Here is a 25,384-nt window from a genome sequence, read left to right as displayed (position 1 = left end):
TTTGACTCTGAATCCCCTTGTGAGATGGATGCTGTTCATTTGACTCCTCAGCTCCCCCTTAACTGCTCCTCTAGAAAATTCGGCACTGCATTTCAGAGCAACTTCTGGCATTGATTCACCTTTCTAAGTTTTTAAGCACATTTATTGTCCAATTTTATTTATTTATTTGACCTGACCACGTGGGATTTGCATGAAGATGTTTACAGAAATGGTATTGACATTTGTATTCTGTCAAATACAAGATAGTTTGGATTTATATGATTTTTAACTTCTCAGAAGCTGATACTTTCTTGTTCCCTGAAGGTGGAAGATGGATGTGTTTCCTTGCAGTACGTGAGTTGAAGTTCTTTTCTAATCTAACAGCATTTTGAATGCATGAGATTTCTCATCATCCATTATTAGCTTCTTTAATTTTTTTTGTCCTCATTTCAACTACCCAGCTCTGTAACCAAATTTACCATGATAACATCTCACAGTCATAGGGGACTGGTACTTGTATAATGTTAGGATGGAATTAAGAGTTTCTGCTTTGGATGCAGAGCCAAACATTCGAGTGCATTTTAAATGCTGAAATGAGAGAAACTGTCTTGGAACAGGCTGTTCTTACCCTGAACCAGATTTCTTGGTGCATTTCCAGCAGTGCTGAGCATAACTGCAAAATGGGCCCCAGAACTAAGATTTGGGACCCAGTAGGACATGACCTGTTCTATTGCTTTGCTCCCTGTGGTGTTAGAGCCAACCTAAGGCAAACTGTGTTCCAGGCCCACGCCTGCTGTGTGTGAAAGCAGGACACAGAGCTACCTGGAGCTGGGAGAAAACAACCAGCAATTCATCTTATGCACATGAAGTTCTCACCTGCCAGTTTTCCCAGGCTGAAGTTTATTTTGTACCATGAGAGTGGATTTAAAATAAACCCTGCAATTCTTCACTGTGTGTCAACCTGTACTAAATGTAGGGAGGTTGGTGGGATGGTACTGGGTGGAGGATGGTACCTAAGGACTTTCTGGAGTATCATAAAAAACAGAGTGTCACATTGTTTCATTATCCCGAATATTAAAACTTTATGATCTTGCTTCTGACTATGAAATATTGAATAGTGAATGTTACAATAGGTGCTTGTAAATCTTTCGAGTTTGGAGAAGAAGTAAAACATTTGCCTGAGGGGAAACATAAATTTTTATTCCCACTTTGGTGGGAAATGAATGTGATTTGTAGGATTGCTGTTGGTTAAAATGAAATACAGTTTATTGCATAAAGATGAAGGGATTCAGATGAGTGCCATGTGCAGGGTTATTTCTATTGTGCCATTTAAATATAGGGCTGTAACTATCAACAGCTCCTGTTCTAGGAAGCTCGGAGAAAGACTGAGAGTAGGAATTGTGCCTGGACTGGGCTGTCATTCAAGGATACAGTTCAGGTTGTGTGGGCAGCACCTCATGTCTTCATGTCTTGTTCTTATAGCCTTCAGATTCTGAAGTTTAGGAATTGCTGAACAAGTCATAACAGAGGAGAAAAAACATTGGCAGCTGTAAGGACCTATGGTGAAGTCAGCTGAAAGTTATTGAAACGCTCTTCCCCAGAGCTGTGAGAGGGCTTGTAGATCAGCTCAGTTTCATCCTGCCAATATTTAGGCTCCCTATTACACGTGCAAAAGCAGCTGGACCAAATCTGCTCCCTCTAACTGCCTTACACTTTGCACCTTATCTGAACATTTCCAAGGGCATATGAGCTTTCTGTGATCAAGGATTCTCAGAGTGTTTAAGCATGTGCTTAAATGGAGTATGTAAGCAATTTCACAGAAGAGCTCTGGCTGGACCTAGAGCACTCTCAGACATCTTCTCCAGACCTACCAGCTGTTTTGTGCAACACAAAACATGGTGTAACATCAACAACATTCTTGAAGAAAAGGAAAAGGAACAGCCTGGGGAAGATCCCTCCTCCTGTAGATGTCCTCATCTCCCAATCTATTAACTAAATTGTATACTAGTTTCTTTAGAAACAGTGCCCTTAGGCACTGATGGATTATGCACAGATGTTTCTCATAAAGCAACCCACCTGATAGGCCAGAGTACTCATCAAAGCATTATTAGAGAACAGTAGCAGCTCTGCCCTTGGGGACTGTTGGGTCGATCCCTACCTAAACTTCACCAGGTTCTGTGGTGTATCCCATTGTATAAGACTTGGTACAGGCACTGAGTTAGGGTTAGGAATCAAAGAAAGAAAAATCTGGATGAACAGTGAGAGAGGGACAACAAAAGGAGTTGCCAAAACAGCTGGGAGGCTGTTGGTAGGGTTCCCTCAACACCATGTGAGCTGGGGATGTGGCTGATATCTTGGCTGAGAGCCCAGTCAAGGTTTAGAGTCAAGACTGTGGCTCTGAGAATGAGAAATTCAACCGTCTAGTGAAAGTGGAGTTCAGAGGTGTTACTGCAGTAAAGTGAAGGGTTTTACTTGGGCTCTCCCCCAAGTGATCCTTTGCCTGGGGGAGTGGAGTGCCCCATGGATAAATGCTGTCTTAGGGCTAGGTGAGGGATGGGGCCAAGTGGCTCTTAGGCAGGGGCAGTGGGGTCATAGAATCCTTTAAGTTGGAAAAGACTGTTTAAGATCATCAAGTCCAATGGTTAACCCACTACTGCCTTCTCAACCAGAGCCTTATATCCCTCTGCTTCCTTCTGAGTTGTGTTTGCTGTGCTAAGTGTGGATGGTGCCCGTGCCAGCACCAAGCCAGACACCCCAGTTCACTGGAGCGTAAGCAGAAGCAGAGGTGGACAGCCTGCACAGCAGCCCTCGATGCCCTGGCATGATCCACTCATGCCAGAAGCATTAGGGCTGTCACTGCCACAGAGGAAAAGAACATGCCACGACTTTTTCCCTATCACAGCCAGGGTTAACACTATACAGCCTCAACATCCACTCCATTTACTTGGGACAGAGCCACTCTCCTATGTAAACAGAGATTAAGTTCATTGCATCCTTCTAATGGCCCCCACTGTCAAATTGTGTTTAGGGTTGCACAGAGGTCCAGGGAGAGGGCAGAGTTCCCAGTTTCACTAATGAACTTTGTTTTCAAGCCTGTAACTTTTTTTTTTTAAACTCTTCTCTATTTCCCAGAAATGTGTTCTGCTTTTCAACCCTTAGAATTCATATCTCACATTTCTAGCATGCTGTGAAATTCCAGCTCCATGCTTCTTTGCTTCCTGTCTGTGATGGTTTAACGTCTAGGCATTCACATGTCTTCACCACCACCCTCAAGCTGTAGTTTTGTGATTCCTTGCCTATTGCTGTCCATTTCATATTGTTCTCTGCTGTTCTCTGAGTATTTGGATTTGACATTCCTATTACTTCTAGTCAAAGGAAGTGACTAAACATCAAGGAACAGTCTTTGTTTGACACCAGATTGTGTCAATGTGGCTGTATAGATAGAGTACAGAGCTGCAGGAGTGCTAAGTCAGCATAGATAAACTGTGGTCATATGCATTTCTTCTTGTTAGGGAGATCCTGGCAGTGTCTTGAAAAGCCAGTTCCTTGACCCAAATCCCTGTGTTATGTTGAATTCTGTTTAGAGTAAAGTCAGCCCTGAAGGAAACCACAAATTCACTAGTTATCTTTTAAATAGTTCCAGTTCTTTTAAATCATTTACTATTACTGGCACTTTATGGCTGAAAAGAAATGCCAAATTGCAACTCCAAGATAAGTAAATCTTAGGCTCTCTTACAAGAACAATATCTGAGATTTGCAGGATGAGAATTCTGTCACAAATGAACAAATCAGCTTGGAGCAAGGAGGAGCCTGGGGGCCAGTTCCAACTTCTTGTTATTGAGGGTACTACTGTGACAGTAGTTTTAAAAACATAGACACCTCCTCTGCAGCAAGTAGTCACCTCTAATCCTCTCTTTGCTGAGTCACTGAAGAACCACTAATGGAGCTGCTTGGACTCAAAAGCACGTTTCATCTTTAATTTCATGTGGAAGCTGGCTATTATGGATAGCAGCTCTTAACTGTAGTCTGATGTAAATATTCTCTGTCATGTTCTCTGTTGGAAATGATTTCCAGTCCACCTCGTGTTCTCGGTGAGACAGATATGTTGTCACTGCTTCTGCTGTGATTGTTGGTTCAGCAGTTAACACCTTGAATCTCAGCTGTATTCAGGTGTCAACATAAATATAATTGGGCTGAGAACTTGCTTTTGAGTTTCTAGTGAGTCATGGGAAATGAAGTTTGTAAGAAGATGTGATTTGAGATGTGTTTATCTTGAACTCTTCTCTCATGATATATTTGCATTTTTTTGGACATTCCCAAGCTAGATGTTGGTGCAGGGTTATGGCTGAATTGATAAAGCCTGTGGTTTTGGATAAGAGCAAGCAGTTACTTAAATCTCCCTTTTTCTTTCTTGTTATAAATCCTTTTTTAGTTCATGTTCCAGGACTCCTGCTGGGCCATGACTGTAGTTCATCTTGTTTTTCAGAAAAGCCCCAAAAGTTGGCTAAGTTGCCTAAAGGGTCCTTCAGAGGACAGGCAGCTCTCTCAGACTCAGCGGGTTTCTTTCTCTCTGATTGTTCACTTAGAGTAATGTTCCCAAAGCCTTTATTCCAGGCCCTTGCATGGGCTCCTCCCTGGGACTTCAGGGGTCAAGATGCTGCAGTCAGGAGGGTGTCACAGGGGTCATGAATCAGCAGTGGGTTTCAGCAGAAGTGCCAGTGCTGCCTGCTCTGAGCGCGGCGCTTCCCCAGTGACCTCGTTGCTCTGGACTCACTGTGGGTGCAGCAGTTGGTGAGGGGCCTGACGGCACAGATCCTCTCAGATGGTGAGGAGACAGTGTTTTGTTAGGTCAAATAGAGCTACTCTGACAATTCCTGCTTTTCCAAAGTGGAGACTCACCGCTCTTATTCCACTGCTGGAACAGCAGCGGTTTAGGGGCCCGAGAGTCCTGAAGGGAAGCAGCACAACAAGGATGTGTTTTACTCTGAAAACTTTTATCATCCAGTAAATCAGAAGCTGGATGAAACTGGAGAAATTCATTAATCTAAATTGTCAAGGGTTATCAGATACAAAGAGCCCTCTTGTGGCTCAGGAAGTTTCTGAGTTGTGAGTGTTTGGAGGCTGGGTGAGCATTTAGGAAAGAATCACTACACATTTGTTGCCATACCTTTCCTGTATAGTCTTCCCTGGGCATCCACTGCTGACTGCTGTCAGAGATAGGAGCTGTGGAGCTCTCAGTTTGACTCACCTGTCTGTTTTCATGTTCTAATGTAATTTTAGTCAACATCTAAGCCTACTGTTTAGAAAGGGTAGAAACCAAATATAAAGCAAATGAGACAAATGTTCTTCAGATGAAACAGCATCTGTGACCATGAAACTGGGACAGGACTGCACTAAATGGCTTTACATTTGAATGTTGAACTATTTCAGTTTTTAAAAAAACAATCTTTTTTTCTCTTTCTAAGCAGTATCTGAGGAACAGAGAAGTTTTCTGGATATAAACACTTTTGCTTTTACTGAGTTTATGTTTTTAAAATGCCTGTTTGCTTGGCTTTGAGTAAACAAGCCTCCAAAATATGGTGTTGGGCAATCCTGGCCACTAATATGTGTGTGATCAGTGTTTTTATATGTGTATCCAATCCTGTTCAGACTGACTGAATTTCATGTCAGGCAAGGAAATATGAAATGTGTACAGCCTGCTGCGAGTCCAGGGTTGGCAGGTTTCTGGGATGCAGCAGTGATCTGCCCTTGACTCTGCAGCAAGTGTCAGACCTTGAGAAGGAAGCAGAAGAGGGAAAGTCCAACTTGGCTCCAGGACTGAGAAGCGGCACCTTTTTAACATTTGACATGAAATAGAGACTGACATCCAGGAACTGAGTTGCACTTGTCTCTTCTTAGTCACCCCAGGCTGTGGGGAGTGAGAACAGGCAAAGAAAAGAAAAAGTGCTGATTTCTTTTTGGCAGGAGCACAGGCCCTGCTGAGGGCTGACTCCAAAGTTTTTCTTTTGGGGTTGGGGTACTCCTTGGTGATGGCTGCCTGACTTTGAGGGACTAAGTTTTCTCATTCCAGGAGGTGCTGTATGCTGGGCAGAGCTGCTGAAAGAAGAGAATTGTCTCTGTGGCAGAGGCATGGCCAGGCTGGGCCATGTCAGGAGGGAGCTGTCAGGGAGAGAGTGGCCCCAGGCACCAAATGTCCCAGAAAGGAGAGAGATTAAGTTTTAGTAATAAGGCACTGCCCATGGCTTTGGGCAACCCAGAGGATCTCTGTAACCAATTATGGATTCCACATGGTTTGGGGATGGAATGCCTTTTGGCTGTGCAGCACTCAAGAGGCTGCACCAGGGACTGCCAGTTGGGAAAGCTGTGTGTGCATGATGAGGATCTCGGGAAAGAAAGCAGCACGGAGGAGGAAAGATGGAGTAATGTGATGGGAATACCTGATGAGAGAGCTGTGCATCTCAGCCCTCTGCAATTCATCCTGGGGCCTGAAGTGACAGAAAGGTTGGTCACTGCTCCTGAACAGCATCCAAAAGACTCTGCCTGAACTAAGCAGCAAAAGTGGAGGTGCTGTGAAAGTTGCTGGTGCATACAGGAAGGAGAAGAGGGCCACGAAAGAAGCCAAGATACAATTAGCCATTAGTCTCGTGGCTGTGGCACCTGGAGTTGGGTTTTGATTTCTTGATTTTCGGAGAGGACGATGTGTGAGGCTGAAGGACCAAGTCCATTTCTGTTTTGTTTCAGCACCATTCTGGCTGCTGGCATGGAGCTCTGGAGATGCACACGGTGAACCAGTTTCTGTGTTCCAAAAGCTTTCAAATTAATTTAATTTTCATTAAATTAGGACACCATGTCCAGTCACTGCTGGGAGTCTTTTAATCTACTACAGACAAACCCCAGATGTTTCTGTGTGCATTATTTATTTTATGTCCTTTCTACACTGACCCTGGTGCACCATGCAGAAACTGTTTCTCTTTGTTAAATGCTGCTGCTTCCATTTGCCCTTTGGTATAAGGACCAATAGCTCTGCTTTTTATGCAATAAGTAAATAAATTAGTAAAACAAAACCAAAAAAACCATAAACCCTCAAGGTTTTCTTGAGTCAAATTTTTTTCTTCATGCAACTACCTTTCTTTTGATGAGTTCTGTGGAAGTCTACACTTTACTGTACTGCCTTAGGGTTTGAATCCAGAGGAGACTTGTGAAATGTGCTGGTACAGCTATTGCCACATGATTTGGAAAGGGACCCTGTCATTGTTGAGAACTAGAATATGCTGCTGACAGTTACTTACTTACGTTTTCCAATCTGATAAGCTAAAAATGTCTTACTTCAATATGGTAAGAAACGTAACCAGCTGGTGTGCAAAAAAAGGTCTTAAAATGAAATATACAAGGTAGAAAAGAAAGGAAGGGTATGCATGGAATTATGGAAATGGCTTATTCTCTATTGAAATAAGAATATGTAGCACACATCCAGCTCAGCTCAGATATCCTTACACTATACTTTTAATATTTACAAAGGTTACTATTCTAATTCTGAATGCAGGGAAGTGGGGTTTTTTCCATTCCCATTTTTCATTCTCATGAATGAGCAACAGTTGACTTTTTGCATTTTCTACCCCATGTTCCAGCTGAGTAAATTTTGGGACAATAATGTCAGCATGTCCCTAGAGGAAAGAGTGTAAAATTTTAAAGGAAGAAAGGATTACAGTGATCTCTGTGTGGGAAAGTGGCTAAGGATAAGTAATACAACAGCTCCAAAGGGAATTGTGCAAGAAACTGGAAAGAGCATTTTTGAAAATATTTGAATACTGGGGAATTTCCAAAGTAAAGCAGCAGTGAAAGATGAGCAGGGAAAAAGAAAAGGACAGAAAACAAGCTCTAGAACACTGATTTTCTCTTTCCCTGCATGCTGCTCCTCCAGTTTCTAGGGAGGAAAGCACTTTTTTGTATTCTTGCACAAGGAAAGGGTTACCTCACACGAGTTCCCAGGGCCATTCAGAAGGAAGGAAAGTCATTATGAAGCAATGCTGTTATCCCTGGAACCAAGACAGAACCAGGAACCTATGTCTGTAGTTTCACAATAAGGAGTAATCTTCATTTTTTGCACCAGGAAATGGCAAGTGTTGTTCATGGTGCTGCTTTTCAGCCTTCTGTCAGCCTCTCCATTGCTTTGCTTATGAAGTACCTGAAGATCATAAGGGCATTCAAGAACCTGCTCTTCCCCCCTTCCCTAGCAGAGAAATTCAGCTTGCCCTGGTTTTTTGTGTGTGCTGTCTCTGAGATCCTTATTGACTTGCAGCACTCACACATCTGGCTTGTACTTCCAGGACTTGTCCTTCCCCAAGAGCTGGAAGTGCAGCAGGGAGAGGGCAGAGATGCAGAGTTCTTGGGCCATGTTTAAGCTGGGACTCATGACAGGGGAGTGTAAGGCAAGTGTGAGTCTCTCCAGCAGCTTGTGGCTTCCAGAGGCACATCCTGGTCCCTTTCTACCCTTCCTGCACCAGTTGCTCATGTTCTCCCTCACTCTCCCTTTCAGCTCCAGCTCTGAGGCTGGTGGATCTCACTGGAATCCAGTGAGATGGTAGGAAACTGCAGAACTGCAGCAGGGATGCTGTGTGTATGCTTTCATTCTCAGCAGCTGCAGGGATAGGCAGACACGGGGCCTGCTGTCTCCACATGGTCTCTTTGGCTCTGTTTGTTCTCTGATTGACCAGTCCTGCTCATTTTGGAGAGGAGATGAAATCCAGATGCTGGTCTTGACTCCTGACTCAAAGACTGCAATATGATTAAACACTTTGGAAAGGCTCGCTGTTCTCAGCAGTACAGCTCTGTCATTTACCTGGTAATCCCAGAAAAGCCACAGTTCTCATTTAGGGGATTTTTAGAAAATATTTCCCATGCTTGCTCCTCTTTCTGAGAGGATGAGGTTGTTTTCAGATGACGTCTTAAAACAAAACTCCCTGTTGTTTCTATATACCCTAAACTAACACAATAAACTTAAAAAAAAAAAAAAAAGGGCAAAAAGAAAAGGTTATAGCAGCTGCTATTTTAGTCAATACAGAGTTCAGACAGAGTTTACTGTTGGTGTCTTTGAATGCAAACAAAGCTCCCTTTTGTTTTCCACTGCCAATACTTTCAGCTGTTACAGTGATTGTACTAATGAGGTTCAGTCTTTAAAAAAACTGCTGGATTTGGTCCAGAAGGGCCCTCAAGAGTTAAAGACTGGATCAGAAAGTTTCACTGTTAATCTAACCTTGAGCATGGCTCCACTGTTACAGGAAGAATGAAATGCTGATGCTTGCAGTAAACTGTGTCTGGATATCCTCATCGAATCAAGTTAATGGAGAAGAGTTTCCCTTGGGCAGTGGTTTGTGCCATGTGTCCCACTAAGTAGAGCTGTGCAAAAGTTGACTTTCAATATGTCACTGTCACTGTAGAACACAGGATGTTCAGGTTTGGGTTCCACAGAGCATTTCTCTCAGGTATTGCTTTGTAACCAGCAGAAAAGGAAGAAGCAGATCTGCCTTTAATCTGGAAAAATTCAACAAAGATATAGGACCCCCTGAATTCTGCTGGGTCCCTTTTTGCTTTCAGTGATGTGAGTAGTGGTTCCTGTGACTGTCCTGTTCAAGTGCTTTCCCTTTGTTCATATTTACAGCCCACAAAGAGACATCCTTTAAGTAGGAAACTGAAAGTTAGTGTGGCTGAGGAAAATAGTGCCAGAGTAGTGCTGGACTGCAGGTACTTGTCCTCCTCAAGGTGTAGGTTTGTCCTCTCCCAGTCATCTATCACTATCCTGCTGCAGCACTCCCAGTATATGGACTGCTCATAGTCACCCTCCAGCCCTTCTGGGGTTTGTAGGAGGAATGTATTTAACCATTAAAACAACAACCATCAGTGTGTTTTCAAGATTGGAGATGAAGTACTGCCAAGTTTCTCAGCTAGAACTGGAGAGGGTTTTCCTGGCATCCTTTGAAATTAAAAGGAAAACCAAAAAGCCTTCGTTCAGAACTTAAATGTTAATCTCAGCGAAACAGAAGTCCATGAGTAATTTTAGAGCATATTTCCCTTTTCTGATTTCAACAACAAAAGAATCAGGGTTTGGTTTTCCTGAATCAGGGAAAAGTTAATTTCATCCTGAATTCTGAGAAATAACAGAGGGAAGAGAGATGTTGAGATCTTGAATACCAGAACTTCCTGATTCCAAGTATCTGTTTTTCCAGATGTCTGAAAATTTGGGTTTTGTGGGAGAAGACCAATGGCCCTCAATAAAGAAAACTTGTTTGTGTGCAAAGGAAAACACTGTGCAAAGGTTAGCGTGTATCAGTTTCTGAAAAACTGTACTGAGGCAAATGCCCACTATTTTTGTTTTTGATTACTATAGAGACAACTGTGTGTTGTTTATCCCAACTATATGTTGTGTATTCCTGGGTTATAATAAACATGACTGGAGGGTGAGACAAATGACATGTGAAATACATCCAATTTGGCTTTTGGTTGCATGCTCTTGGAAACCTTGCTAGACTCTTTTCCAGTGGTTTAATTTAGAGTTGGGAAATGTAAAATGCACTTCTTATTTATGACAATAAGAGCTTGGTGACTGAAGGCAATGCTCTGCAAACAAACACCAGCAGAACGAGGCATCCTCTTGGGTATGTTGCAATGTAACTTGGATAGGGTAGAGACAAAGGCAAATGTAGATATTTAGGACACTGGCTGGAGAAGGCAAACTGTGCTCCCGGAAAATGATGACAAGTGTGAAAGTTTTGAGGAAAAAAACCAAAACAAACAAATAGAGGTCAAAGTACTGAGTCCCAGCGTGTGAACTGCTAAGCAGCCTCTCACCTGGGAGGGTCAGTGCAGACTTTGTATTATCATACGGTCAAAGTTGAGTGTTGCACCAACTGAGAGACTGGAAGGGTTACACATCAAAGGAGACAAGGAGGCTCAGTCTTCATTTCTGTTTCGAAAACACAAATGGGTTTGCCTGTGAGAGGCAGCCCTTGGTTGGAGTAGGTCATAACTATGTCCCAGACATGGTCTGGGGTGAAACTTGCTTTTACCTTTCTTCCCTTTTCCAATTCTCTTCCTTGACTGCACAACAGTAACTTTCCAGATAGAGATGTTTGATGTGCTGAGTTAAAAAGGAAATCTGATGGAAATCTGGAGACTACAGTTAAATTTTCTATGCCATTTGATGAAAGTGAATGTGCAAAATCCACTTGAGTCTTATTGGTACTGAGTGGCCAGGGATTCCAGCTCTGTTATGAATTTAAAGGGAAGAGCTTTCTCAGAAAGCACCAGAATGACGATTCTTTAAGTGTTATAGAGTAATTTGTCAAAAACAAAACATCAAAGTCATATTGGGATTGAGAAATTCTGCAAGATCAGCAATGTTTTTCAATTGAATGAAATGAAGACTATTTTCTGTTCCCTTTGGGAATATACAACCTTATGGGAGTATACAACCACAATAAAGACATTTTAGCTGATCAAATCCATTTCTTGAGATATGAGACATGAAATAATATTGGTTAGTTATGAAATAAAGTTTAGTGGGAGAGGTTCAAATACGTGTGTAAATCTGTGCAGGTGAATTTCCCTTCTCCCAAATCTAACCAGGAAAGGATCACAGATAACATCTTTTAGAAAGACAGGTGGCAGATGTGGAGCCCTTTCTTTAACTTCATGAGTCCAAGGAGAACTGCATAATTAAGAAGCTCTTACAGAGCTATTTCCCTGTGTAACAATTCACCTGCTCATCGCTGCTCTGTCAGAGATCAGGTTCTAGCCTTGTATATTGTTTTTAGCTTTTACTTCTTTGAGTAGTCATATGGAAACAAAGTACCCCAAGTTTGCAGTGTAGGACTGACGTAATTTTCACGGTGAGTCACCATGCAGGCCACCTTTGTTAGGTAATTTGCTTTGTGTGGCATGAATGGAAAGCCAAGAATGTGTGAAGCTAAGCAGCAGTGCAGAAGTGCACTTCCCTTTGAAGTGCTCCAGTAGTGAATGTGTTAAATGTTTTCATCAGAGACTTTAAAAAAAAGACACTTGGTGGATCTGCAAGAAAAAGTTTACTTTATTAAAGGGAGTGAAAAGCCTCTCACACCTAAGAGAGTAGGAAAGAAAGAGCACACCGTTCCCTTTTCCACAGCTTTTAATCTTAAAAACAATGTAATCCTCAGTCGCTGGGGGCAGAGCCCGCTGTGGCGGGACCTCCCTCGCAAAACTGCCGGGATCCTCTCATTTCCACCCTGAGCAAAGCAGGCGCCTTCTCGAAAGGAGTGAAAGCCTCCCAGCTCGTCCGGCGGCACAGGAATAGCCATGTCCACGGGGAAGATCTGCTGCCTGGTGCTGCTGACCCTGGGGGTGCTGGCGGTGGCCGTGACACTCGTGGTCATCCTGACCCAGCCCCGCTGCGGTCCCCAGCGCTACCTGCACGGTGCCGTGGCCGCCGACACCGAGACCTGCTCTGACATCGGCCGGTACGTGCACGGACCTCTCGGCTTTTCGGGTCGCTTGTCGTGGATGTCGTGCCTCGCACTGACAGACAGGACAAGTACTAACCACGGGAGTGAGCCGGGTTTCTGCCCCGTGCCCGCCTTGGGGCTGAGCAGCGATGCTGGTCCCTGCGTGCTCTCCGTCCGGCACTGCAGCAGCTCGGGGGGCAGACGGAGCCCCTGCTCTGCGGTTGATGATTATTTTCATTATCCAATGTCGCAAAAATTTGCAGCTCTGCAAACCCATGAATTTTTGGAAGGTATAAATATTTACAGTATACAAGTACAAGGCTGTTTTTAAGTGGGGAAGTGGGAAATTTACTCTTCACAGCATGGTGGTAGGTCGGGCAAGTGGCTTAGAAATAAACTAAGAAGTTAGAGGAGCTTGCAGAGAGCTGCAACTGGGCTTCGACAGAGGCAAGGAAGGCCAGGCTGAGAGGGAAAGGAGGGCTGGGCATCCCAGTCTTTAGGAGGGGGTATGTTTCTGGACTGAAGCCTGCAGCAGGTGTGTCTGCTATGAAGAAAAAAAGCTAAGATCAGATTTAATTGAAATTAATCTGAGACAGCATAAGTACAGAAGACATACATAACTGGGAAAGAAAGATGTAAGTTTAAAAAATTCTCCAACTGCTGAGGTTGTACCATTCCAGTTTGTGTAATAACCTCTCTCAAACACTTTAACTCCCATGTTATTACTTTACTGTTACTGTTCCTACTCTTATTAAATGTTTGTGTACACAAAAGCAGAAGGATGCAAGTTTACATGCTGCATGTGATGCTGGATGCTCCAGCAATGGATGCTGGAGCTGTGTGCTCTGTGGCTGGAGCAGTGAGATGAGATTTGGTGCCTTCATACCACACTTTGCCATGTCTCTCATTGGATTCTTGCCATGAGGTGCTGACACAGCAATGACCAAACCCTAAAGCTGAAACCAAGTGTCAGGAAGGATCTGGGAGGAAAAGCTGTAATCAGATCTTGTCACTGAGATACCTCTACAGAGACTTTTGATTGAGGGTCATGTGTCTCTCTAGGATTTTGCTTTACAATTAATCTCATTGCAACAGTGAACCCCATAAAGGGAGCCACGTAATTGGACAGGGTGTGGTCTGGCTAGACGAGAAAGATAATGGTTGTAAATTCCCCAGGCATAACTTCCTGGGAAGTGGCAGATCTCTGTCTGAAAGTGGGTGAACCATGCTCAGAGAGCCATGTGTGACACACCAAGAGCCAGCTCAGAGAGTGTTTTCTGTTGTGTTTCAGTCTCCAGAGAGGCTGGAGAGAAAACTACCGAGACTGGGGGCCAGTCTGCAGACTGGGATGAAGATCTTCATCAGGGAATGCTCCTCCAGGCACAAGTGTTTCTGGGGACATGGTGAGGGGTGTATGGCATTGTTTCAGAGGGACAGTGGCAGGAGGATCCCAGGACACAAGGCAGTACAAGATGGGCGACCTCTTACACAGCTGTGAATGTGGCTGGGAAACTTGCGTGAGAAGTTGGGACTTTTCAGGATTTTGGGGAAATGTGCCTGATGTTACATGATAAGGTCGTAATGCATTGCATTGAAATGCATACCATATGATCTCAAAGCTTCTTTTAAAGGTTGTTTTTCACTGCCAATTATCCCAGAACCATGGCTTTCCCTGGCACCACGCTTTGTACATGTGCTGCTTCATAGCCCATAATCCAGGGGCTCTGGGGAGCACTATCCTGGCTCAGTGTAGTGGTCCTTCTTCCCTTTTTCCCCAACTTTCTAACCTGCTGTCTTGGGCCTTCTGCAGGGGTGATTCAGTTTCTCAGGAAGCCCTGATTTCCTTCCTCTTTTGTCATCAATTAAAAGCTTCATTTTCAGAAAAACACCACGACATCGGTGTGGGGAGTCCATCCCCTGCTGCAAGGAGATGGATGAGCAAGCCTGAGCCTCAGTCTCCCAGTTCAGAGCTACAGCCAGGGAGCAGTTTGCTCCAGGGAGGCCAAAAGCCATGCAGACCCCAAACAGAAAGCCCCGTGGTTCCCTACCATTTCTTCCCGCTGGTCCACATGCCATTGCCTTACAGGCAGTGCTTCCGAGGCATTTACGGAAACAAAGGAAAGCCACAATCAGTGCTCCTGCTGGCTGCATCCTGTTCCCAGCCCCAGCAGGACCCAGCCATATCAATGGATGTAAAATAAACAGCAGTCCCTATGTTTGCTCTGTGTTGCCCTGCAGCCTCTGGGAGCAGTTGCACTGCAATTAATGAACAATTCCGCTTTCCCTTCTGGCTTTGCCTTATCTGAGCAATAACCCAATAAATCAGTCGGAAACCTTCAGAGCAAACACAATGCTGGCTACTGGCAGGGTGTGCAGAAAATGCCACCCCATTTCCACAGCAAGGAAAAGGTGTTTTTGAGCTGTGCTTGATCCCTCAAGAAGAACTTGTTGAGGCACATTTCTGTAGCAGAACCTCATTGCTGTCAGCAGCATGAGGATGTCTTAATGCCTGTGTGTTCTCTGATTTGGCTGTGCCTAGTTAGAAACGGTTGTGGGGTTTTTATTGTTTGGGTTTTTTTCTATTTCTTTGTTGGTTTTGTCTTTGGGAACACAGGGAGAGGCAGGGGTGTTTTTGTGCTAATATCAGATAAGCCCAGGAAGGCACACTGTAGGAGCATTGTAGGAGCAATGAAGTTACTATTGTGCTAATTGACACATTAAGTCTCAGGAGTTTGCTTCATATCGACCCATCATTCCTGCTCCAGCTGACCAGCATATGCCTTTTTATTGGGAATGGCATTTGGGGACCTAGGGATCAGTTGTTTCGTTCCCAGCATGTGAAAAGCTCTCTCCTGTGCATCCTCCTCCACACCTGGGAACTCCTTGCTGTCCCTTTTCGTTAACAGCATTTGTGAGCAGCTGCAGTCCTCTCTATCCACAACTCCCAGAGGAAGACCAGCCTCACACATCTCTAGTCCCTGGTTGCTCTTTCCTCCTGCAGATTGGTCGTTCTTTCTCTCTAATTGTTCCTTCTCACTCCCACAGAGAAAGATTGCTCTCTGTGCTCTCACACCCCACACTGCTGCCAGTAGCTTTCTCCACCTGCTGCCTGCTCTCCTCAAGCTGGGGCTGCCTTGCAGGGAGGCAATTTTTGTGTGGTTCCTCCATTCTGTCATTCCTGGGTTTTAACATTGTCTTTTTTCTTCCCTTTCCACCACAGGGACATCCTGAAAAGTGGAGGCACAGCTGTGGATGCTGCCATTGCTGGCTTGATCTGCACCTCGGTGATGAATCCTCAGAGTTCGGGCCTGGGTGGTGGGGTCGTATTTACCATCTATAATGCCAGCACAGGTACGGGCCAGCCCTGGCCTCTCCACGGTGCCCTGTCCCTCTGCAGACACCCAGCTCCTGTGGAGAAGTCAGAATCCTTCCTGTTCTCTCAGAGGAATATTTTGAATATAAAAGCTGCCTCCTCCGATCACAAACCAGGCGTCTCCTCTTAACCCAGAGCATCCATCAGAGGGAGCTGTGATCATCATTCCGCAGCAAGGATTTGTGTGGGGAGGAAAGAGCTCTGATATAAAATGAATTGAGTTTGCCTCTCCTACCCCCTCCAAAGCAATCCCAAATTTCAGTCACACAGCAGACCGCAGCAAGGTGTGAGCAGTGCTGAGATGCCACTGAGCTGCCATGGAATCAGAAAGGAGCAGAGTGAGGCATGTGCTGGAAATGAGCTCATCTGAGCCCTTGGGCTGGGACTTCAGGGGCTCATCCTGCCCCAGCAGCTCAGGCACTGCCTGCTGACATGGGGGCTGCATCTCACTGCCCTCACTGGCATGGGAATTCCCAAAGCAGCAGGGAGACCTGTCCCAGGAGGTGCCTCTTCAATTCAGAATCTGACAGTGTTCAGGGCCTGCTGGGAAGCCTTCCTGCGTTTGGCTTAACCTCTAATGTTGTATTCTTGCTTTTATGTTTTTAATGTGGTTTTTTTTTTTAATTTTGGCTTCCAAAAGCCCCCAGAGCTTATAGATCTAAATAGTAAAATCAGCAACGAACACAGTAACAATATCAGAATTTTAAAACCCCTGCCAAGTAGTCTAACAGAGTCATGAATCTGGAAGTCCTTGGATGTATCTTATGCAAGAGCTTAATTTGGCAGAACACCTATATTTTTCTTTCTTTCCTTTTGGCAGAGACATGTAACTTTCTTTCCTGACAACAGTTCTCTTCTGCTACCTGGGTTATGCTGCACAGAGCCACCCATGGCCCTGCACAGCTTGGATGCTTGGTACACCAGAGAGCAGTGTGGGCTCCTGCAGCACAGCTGGCTCTGGGAACTGTCACAGAAAAGGATAAATACAAGGCAGAGAAAGAGGCAAAATGATAGGCTAGACCTGAAACACAAGTGCATACAAGTGCGGGTTTTGTTGGGTTTGGTTTTGTTTATATTTTCCTTTTAAGCTCCCTGATACATAGAGGGTCTTTCAGTATCACCATTCTGCTTATAAACACGATGGACCTGCCTCACCACCCCTTGGTAAATGGCCCTCCAAGGAACTTGAGGCTCATGTTATGTCTCTGACATGTCCCACCTGTAGAGAAAGTGCAGGAGCCTAAAAATCAGGTGTGGAGCAGCACATCCCAACCCATGTCCCAGGCCAAGAACCCTGGGGGCAACCTTAACTGGCTGGAGACAAGTCCTGGCCTTGTCCCTGTACCTTCATTGTCTCCAGGCAGGTGCTGTTTGGTTTTCTCTAAGTAAAAGCAAGGGAGCAAAGGTGCAGGTGTGCCAAGACCTGACCCTGCAGGTGTGCTGGATACATTTGGCAGAAACCTCCATTCAGGGCAGCTGAGCATGTGTGGTGCTACAGCTGAAAATATGCTGTTCACCTGCTTCAGGAAGACTGTAACGCCTTTCCCTCTTCTCCTCTCTAGGAACAGTCGAGGTGATCAACGCCCGCGAGACAGTCCCACAAGTGTTTCCTCACAATTTACTGTCTGCCTGTGGCTCTGGTTTCCCCATTGGTAAGGACACAGCCTGGGCCCTGAGGGATCTGTGCCCTCCTGGCATGCACAAAGCTCAGGGTGGGGAACCGAGAACCTCGCTGACTTTATCTGGAGTTTCATTTAATTTAGCACACTCTACCTGGATCGGCTTTTGCAAAAGCAGGGAAAAATACTGGGTCCATAACTAGGTAACACTGGCAGCCTGACCAGCGAGGAGGGTGGGGAGCCAGCATGAGGAGAAATCACAATGTAATTTCTCTTTATAGGAAGTCTGCAGTTCAAGACCAGATTTCCCAAAGGACTCACTCATTTCCCAGCAGTTCTTACAGAGAAAAATAAAGTCAATAACTGCTCAGACTTTCTGGAAATGAAAGAAATCAATCTAATGTGCTTGTCTGTGTCCATATATTGGGGAAGCACCCTGGCATGTTGGGATTTGAGTTCTGGGCTCAGGCACTCTTGCTTTAGCAGCACATCCTGGATTCTCCACATCCTGGATTCTTGCTGCGTTCATTCTCCTTTCCTAGCACATTTTCTTTTAGTGCATGTCCTAGTTCCTGGAGGAGATGTTCTTATCCTTCGGAGAAGAGCCTGAAAAGGAATCAGAAAAACTGGTTGGAAGGGACAGCTGGAGGTCTCTGGTTGAGCTCCTGCTCAAAGCAGAGTGGTATCAGGGATAGCTCAGGCTGCTCAAGGCCTCGTCCTATGACATTTTTGAGTTTCTCCAAGGATGGAGAACTTCACAGCTTCACTTGCTCTAGTGTCTGACCAGGCTCCACAAGTGCTTTTTCTCCAATATCCAGCTGCCACCTCCCTTGCTGCAGCATGTGCCTGTTGCCTGTTTTGCTTTCACCTCACCTCTGAGTCTGGCTCTGGCCTCCCTATACCCCTTCTGTTGGATAATGGAAGAAATACGTGAACAGACAAGGGTAGTAAACAAACCAAGCCTGCTTTTAGAAGCCTTGGTTGTCTCTACAAACTCACACTTCCATTGGAGTGCTTTGCCAATGACTTACTGGGTGTGACACTGCTGTTGTGCTCTTCAGGTCCCCCCTGGATTGCTGTGCCAGGAGAACTCCGTGGGTATGAGGAAGCCCACAAACGACATGGTCGCTTACCATGGAAAGACCTGTTTGAACCAACCATCAAGCTCCTTTCAGAGCCACTTGTCATTTCCCCCGTTGTGGACAAAATAATCAATCACCCAATCTTCTCCATTCCAGGAAAAAGCCTGTGGTAAGACCCATGAATGAAACTGCAGCTTGAGAACCACTGTTCCCTCAGCCCCAGACCCTTCCTCTGAGATGCTGATGTGGAGCACAGGCTGCTGCTGTGGCTTGTGCTCAGGGAATACTTGCTATGGAGTGGGAGGGAATCACAGAAGTGGATTTTTTAAGTGGTGGGTTTTGTTTGGTTTTTTTTTTTTAATTTAGAGAGGCTTGGCACAGCAAAACAATCTGCTAAGCGTGACTACTGGTGAGGAGGAGCTGGCACTCCTGTGGCCTGCCTCCATCTGTGTGGAAACTGTCCCCTGACAGCAAATACCCGTTTGGAGGAGCCCCTCTGACCTGAGTCATGTTTAAAGTGTTGGGTTGTGTGGAGGAAACTGTCTGGGGAAGGACTGCCTGGTGCTGTGGGTCACATTTGGCTGTGACGTGGCCTGTGGTGTAGCACTGCCTTGGAAAGTACACAATGTGCATAAACCAGATCAGCTTCAGGCAGGATAAAAGATTATTGGCCCTGGGGAGAGAGCAAGCATGTGCAGTAAACTGATGAATGTTCTTCTTTAACAGCCCACTGCTATGTGATGGTCAAAGGTTTCTGAAGCGTGGAGAGACCTTCAGGTGGCCGGCGCTGCTGCGAACACTGCGAGCTGTAGCAGAACATGGAGCTGCAGCATTTTATGAGGGACAGATAGGAAAGGCACTGGTGGAGGATGTCAGGAAGGCTGGTAGGTAACAGCTGTAATCAGTCCTGATAGGCCTTTTCCCTGCCATTGGCTCTCAGTGAGCCTGTACAGGGGAAAGCCAACACATGCCTTTGCCTTGCTGCTTGGGATGGTGCCTGGTATGGGAAGAGGCCACCTTTGTCCAGTTCTTATAACTGAAGCAGCACTGAGACCACCTGCTGCTCTGGCCTTCCCCCCCAGTGCTCATGCAGTGGCCTGTCCAATTCCCTCAGGCTTTGTGACATCCTGTGGGGTTTGGCAGCAGATGAGGACCCGTGACAACAGCACTGTGCTTGGTGGAAGGAATTTGGGATGTACAGGGATGGCTCTTCACAGTGCCCTGATGCAGCCAGCCCACAGCCCCAGGACAAGTTGATGTGCTAATGCCAGCCACTGGTTCTCTGTTGAAGGGTCCAGTCTCTCACTGAAGGACCTTCAGACATACCGAGCAGAGGTGTCCTCAGCTCTGAACATCACCCTCAACAACCACACCACGGTGTTTGCTCCGGGACCGCCCATGGGAGGTGCAGTGCTCATGTTCATCCTCAAGGTATTGGAAGGTAAATTCCTAATGGAAAAGGGAGAGCAAGAGGTTTTCAAAGAGTGTTGCTCCAGAGTGGTAAAATAGTAATGGGCAGAAATGGAGTTGGGAAGCCAGAGTGGGCCCCAGAGCAGCAGTGTGACTGTGCTATGCAGCAGGGTGATGAACTGGCTCATTCATACAGTGGATCAGCATCACTGTAGCTGCTGCAAAGGGCAAAGGTTACACGATTTTCCCAAGACTTCAAAAGAAATTGAAGTAACAGTGAAAATTTGTACTTGATTGTTTCTGTGTCCATATCCTGCTAAAGCATAGGGGAGACTTGGTAAGAACTGGGACTTAAAAGGAAGCTCCTTTGAGCTTTTTTTTTTTCATTTGAAAAAACATTGCCTTGGGTCTATTAACAAAATTATATCATCCTGCTCCATAGACTACAAACTCCATGAAGCATCACTGGCAACACCTGAGAAGAAGGTAGAAACCTACCATCACATTGCAGAGGCCCTGAAGTTTGGCAACATGCTAAGACCCCACATGAGTGACCCAGCCTTCTCTAGAGCTCAGGTGAGCTGGCACAGTGCATGGGTGCTGTGCTACAGTACCAAACAACACTCTGGCACTCCTGCTTTGCAGCTGTGGAAGGGAAGAAAATACTTAGAGCTGCCAGTCAAGAGCAGTGTGGCTCAGTTGTTTTCTGGGGTGAGAGTGGCTTGGGACCTAATGCTGCCGATGCAGGCCCCAAGCTCTGACTATTGGGGCTGAATCCTTCAGGCTTCCATGTGCCCAGAGACGTGCCCGTGCTGCGTTGGCAGCAGCTCAGTGTCCTTGCTGTGATTGCAGGTGACTGTGGGGACCATGCTGTCTGACAGGATCGTTGAGCTTGCCAGGCACCGAATAGACGCTCGTGGTGACCACCCGCTCAGTCATTACAGCTTGCTGGAGTCCATCTACAACGGTGAATACAGAAGCATGGGCACAAGCCACATCTCTGTGCTCGCTGCAGATGGCAGTGCCGTGTCTGCCACCAGCACCATCAACTACCCGTGAGTGGCCGAGGGGGGTGACTGAGTCACACAGGCCACGTGCCAGGCTCACAGGGTCCTTGCAAGGGCTGTTTGCCAGAAATACAAACCCCTTGGGCTTCGCTGATTTCGGCAGCTCCTTACTTGTGAATGCCTTTTCCGTGTGACAGCAAAGGCCTGTGAGCATCAGCTCCGAGGACCATCACAATTCAGGAGGACGTAAGAACTTACTGAGCTATTGCTGAGCGTCTGTGGGTTGGGCAAATCCCCATGGGCAATAGAAACAGAGGGTTTGCCTCTGACATCATCAGCAGCATGAATTCCTTTTGGACACTCTTGCTGGGGCAGTTGCAGGCTGGGAGGAAACAGAGGTAACCCACAGGGTGCCTTGCTCAGTTAATGTCATCAACAGGAGAGCCCTGGGCACTGAAAGGCTTCATCTTTCCCCCTGCAGGTTTGGCTCCTTTGTGTATTCTAACCAAACCGGGATCATTTTAAATAATGAACTTGCTGATTTCTGCATGGCAAACAGAAGCATTAACCCAGGTGAGCATTCTCATCCTCAAAATAAGGCACGGGGTCAGGAGGTGGATACACAGGCTGTGCACAAGTGGGCAGAGACTACCTGTAAACTACAGGTACTCTTTCCTTTCATAGGCCTGGATGAGAGCAAGTTTGTTTCAAACTAAAAGAGGATAAAGCCCTGTAGTGTGTCTGTGTCTACTCACATATCCCCTTGCATGGATACACAGGAGTTCTGGATTCTGACCAGAGAAATCAGAAATTAAAAAAAGTGCTGAAGCAGATCACTGATTGATGGGGAGGAGAGGGAAGAAGTGAAAAAACTACTGCTAAGACAGTCCTGCTGACATTTTAGGCTCATCTCTGATTCTAAATATATAGCTGCTGCACAGTCAGTAATGCTGCAGCCTTGCACTGAGCTCTGTAACACAGCAGTGCTGGTGCAGACACAGCTCTGTGCAATCAGCTATCCCTGGTGCAGCGTCCCTAGGGCCTGCCAGGAGAGGACATCATGGCAGGATTGCTGCCAAGGGTTCCTCAGCTGGGCTGAATAAACTGCAGTGAGCCCTGAATGCTTGTGGGATGCCTGTTCTGCATCAAGAGGATCTTCCTCTTCAGACTGTGCCATAAAGGTCCAGCTTCTTGGGAGACAGGCTTTTGGCACAGGGAAACTCATTTTTCTGGAAGTCTCGAGATTCTTTAAGGAAGAAGTAGTAGCTTGGTTTTCTGTGGGAAATACAAGAAAGGTGAGGTAGGTGAACTTGTGTCCCTCCAATCCTTTTAAGAGCCACATGGAAAGGATAATACTCTCTGTCTCTGCTCTAGGAGAGAAGCCTCCCTCAGCAATGGTGCCTTCCATCCTCATCTCCAAGACAGGAGACATGCTGGTGATTGGGGGAGCAGGTGGGGCCTGGATTGTCAGTGCTACTACCATGGTAAGTGAACAGGTGCCACACAGCAACAATTTCCACTGAGCAAAGGGAGCACACACTGTCCTGAACTACTCAGCTCACCTCAGGTCTTGACACCTTGGTATTTTTTTTTTTTAATTTTTGCAATTTAGAAGTCATAAAGGCTTCAGGCTGGAGGCCAGGGAAAGCATTCTTGGAATAATTATTATGTGCCTGCCCTGTTCTTTTACTTGCTCTGAGCATCTGATATTGGTCCCCATGAAAGCAGGAGACCAGGCTGGTAGGACTGGGAGTCTGGCTCAGTGCAGCCTGTTGAACAGTCCAGGTTTGCAGGCAGGACTTCCAGCAGATCTGCTCTGGCTGAACACCAGTGCAGGGGTTGGCAGCACGTGACCCAGGTTCTTTCTGAGTATCTCCAGTCAGGCAGTGTGGGGTTGGTTCATTGCAGGCAATCATAAACAAGCTGTGGTTTGGCTACGACTTGGAACGCGCCATTTCAGCTCCCGTCATGCACACTGAGGGTGACAGTGTCCTCTTCGAGGAGCGTTTCAGTGAGGTGAGTGGCCTTGCTTGGCTCTTCTTGTCTTCTCCTCTTGGTGGAAAACAGATTGCTCTTGTAACTCTCCTAAGTAATCTATATTTTGCCTCTGGTTAACCTCCTTCTTGTTTAAATCTTACCTTCTCAACCTGCCTCCACATACCCATCCTTCATTTTCACACCTGGCAACACTAAGACCTCAGCCCCCTACCCCATTCACCCCATTTCCTCTTCTCTCCCCCCACAGGAAGTTAGGAGTGGCCTGCTGGGAAGAGGACATAAAGAAAAGAAAGATAAATTTGTAATGAATGTTGTGCAGGGAATTTCCAAGGAAGGAAAATGCATCTCTGCTTACTCTGATAAAAGGAAGCTGGGGAAGTCGGCTGGATATTAGCATGGAATGCCATCACAACTCACAAAGCCATAGGAGATAACCAGATCCAGAACATGCTTCCCTTGGACATGCCCATAATTGCCTGTTCCACCAGGGTGCCTCCTGGAGCATGGGCAAAACCTGTGACTACAGCTAATTCCAGCAGACTGCAGGTACCCTCAGGCAACGTAAGGAGAGGTCAGCCAGCCTTGTTTAGAGCTACACCTTCCATTACTTGTGTGATATACTGAAAAACATATTTCTTGAGCACATCAGCTACTCAGAATGAGAGAATAAAAAGTGGGAAAGGAAAATTGGTCCAAACCCCACTGGGAACACTGTGAAATGACCCAGCTGTATCTTCTGTTCCTGCTGGAGTCTCAGTTAACAGTAGAATTGGTTTCTTTCAGGCTGTTGCACAAGAAGCTTATTACTACTGGGGCTCAGCAATGTGAAATACATAACTATTTTGGCTATGAAGACTACAAGGAGTGTCTGTAGGGTCAGGATTTTAAAATCTGAAGCATCCAGGCTTAGAGGGTGGGTTTGGAAAGAGAAGAGAGCAAAATTCCACACTCCCCCTCTCCGTTTTCCCATGTAAAGAAGCCCTATTTTCCCGAAGGTGGCAGATGATATCACACCACAGCACAAGTGCTGCCCTGCTCTACTGCTCTCTGCCCTAGGGGTGCAAAGGACCCCACAAGCTCAGAGTAACTGTGCCAACACTTAGTCCAGCCCTGCAACTTGGTGATTTTGAGAATAGCCTCCCATGGGGCGATGTGAATTCCCTGCTCCTGACACAGGGCTTCAGCTTAGCTCCCCAGGGGCACCTCTCCCTGTGGCGAGAGGAGTCCCACTCTGTGCCGGTTCTCCCTCCTCAACGCTGGTAGGTCAGTTGTTTGGGAGGGCAGGTGAGCACTGCAGTGGAAGCGCTGCTGGTTTTGGAAGCTTTAGAACTTTCTTCAAAATGCAAAGGAAACCCATGATCAGGAGATAACACTTGTAGCCATGAGCTCATCCCGGCCAGGCAAACACCAGGACTGCTGGGCAGTGACGCAGCACCATCAGGCATTAGCAGAATTCTCTTCTCCCACAGCTTATGCACATGCTCCAAATCCCTGTTTACCACAGTTAGTCTCTAATGTTCCCTTCAGATCACAAGGAGGATGTTGTAGGACTCTAAGAACTATCACAGAGAGAGAAAACTTCTGGAAAAGAAACCTGAACTCATGCACCTGGACTCAAAAGGTCTTTTGCATTTTATCCATAACATTGCCCTGCTCAAAATGGCCCAGAAGCACACATTAAAAAAAAAAAAAAAAAAGACAACCCTCAAAGCTCTTCTCAAATATGCAGGGGCAAATTTTCAGAATGTCCCCAAACTCCATTTTCTGAAAGCTTATGAGCCTGACTGCCCTACGTTGCGTGTGTCTGGAAGTGAAACAAACCAGAGCCAGGCCTAGCAGAGCCCTCCCTTTCACACACATGGCCCATGGGACTCAAACAAATACAAACAAATATAGTCCCTCTACAAACACCATAACAAGCACACTCTATTAAAAAGCACAAATTAAACAAGGCCAGCTCAGTTTTACACCAGTGTTCTTACCCATGAAGCCTGTCCAATAAAGCCATCAGTTCACTGAAACTTCAGCCTTCACTTGCATTTTAATGATGGTCTGAGTGAAGCTGACCAGAGCCAGACGTGTTTTCCTTCAGAATTGTACACCAAGGGCCATAGTCTGACCACCCCTGCAGCAGAGTTAATGATTGCTACGTTACCAGATCGTAACTGCAGTCACTTAATCAAGCATCTGGAAGACAAGTTGTTTCTGTACAGAGCCAGCTCCACGCACTCCTTTGTCCAAATGGAATTTGTCTTCAATCCCCTAGTTCAGGAAGTTCTACCAGTTTCTCTGTTAGAGCTGCTTACTCAAGCCATGGAATTGGCCCCGTGAGATGGGATTACAGCACTGGTGAATGGGAAGAGAGAAAGGGAATGGGCCCAACAGCTGAGGGGGGTAGTATTTATGTTCATTTGGAAGGGGTTACATTGACTACGACTAACAA

General features: G+C 46.0%; 1 protein-coding gene across 2 annotated transcripts; it reads left to right on the top strand.

Moving 5' to 3' along the window:
- Positions 1-295: 295 nt before the first annotated feature.
- Positions 296-24,643, top strand: GGT5 (gamma-glutamyltransferase 5). Of its 2 annotated transcripts, none has more exons than XM_050318848.1 (12): positions 296-333; positions 15,673-15,803; positions 17,388-17,477; positions 18,506-18,695; positions 19,253-19,410; positions 19,818-19,967; positions 20,379-20,512; positions 20,789-20,991; positions 21,425-21,516; positions 22,318-22,427; positions 22,852-22,959; positions 23,189-24,643. In XM_050318848.1, exons 1-12 carry the CDS (start codon positions 311-313, stop codon positions 23,333-23,335), a joined length of 1,536 nt encoding a protein of 511 aa, XP_050174805.1. In that variant the 5' UTR covers positions 296-310; the 3' UTR covers positions 23,336-24,643. The 2 variants fall into 2 exon arrangements, with proteins under 2 accessions (XP_050174805.1, XP_050174804.1); XM_050318847.1 differs by lacking the exon at positions 296-333 and adding an exon at positions 12,099-12,467.
- The last annotated feature ends 741 nt before the right edge of the window (positions 24,644-25,384 follow it).

Source organism: Myiozetetes cayanensis, unplaced genomic scaffold (genome assembly GCF_022539395.1).
Source record: "Myiozetetes cayanensis isolate MyiCay16 unplaced genomic scaffold, myiCay2020 scf21, whole genome shotgun sequence".
Lineage (NCBI taxonomy): Eukaryota > Metazoa > Chordata > Aves > Passeriformes > Tyrannidae > Myiozetetes > Myiozetetes cayanensis.
This window is presented reverse-complemented; position numbering and strand designations above follow the sequence as displayed.

What these genes read in the sequence shown, in the direction of transcription:
- GGT5 (XM_050318847.1), top strand. Translation starts at nt 12,307, where the DNA reads ATGTCCACGGGGAAGATCTGCTGCCTGGTGCTGCTGACCCTGGGGGTG. An exon ending in ACCTGCTCTGACATCGGCCG is followed by an intron (nt 12,468 to 15,672) that starts GTACGTGCACGG and finishes TTTCCACCACAG; the next exon opens with GGACATCCTGAAAAGTGGAG. An exon ending in CATCTATAATGCCAGCACAG is followed by an intron (nt 15,804 to 17,387) that starts GTACGGGCCAGC and finishes TCTCCTCTCTAG; the next exon opens with GAACAGTCGAGGTGATCAAC.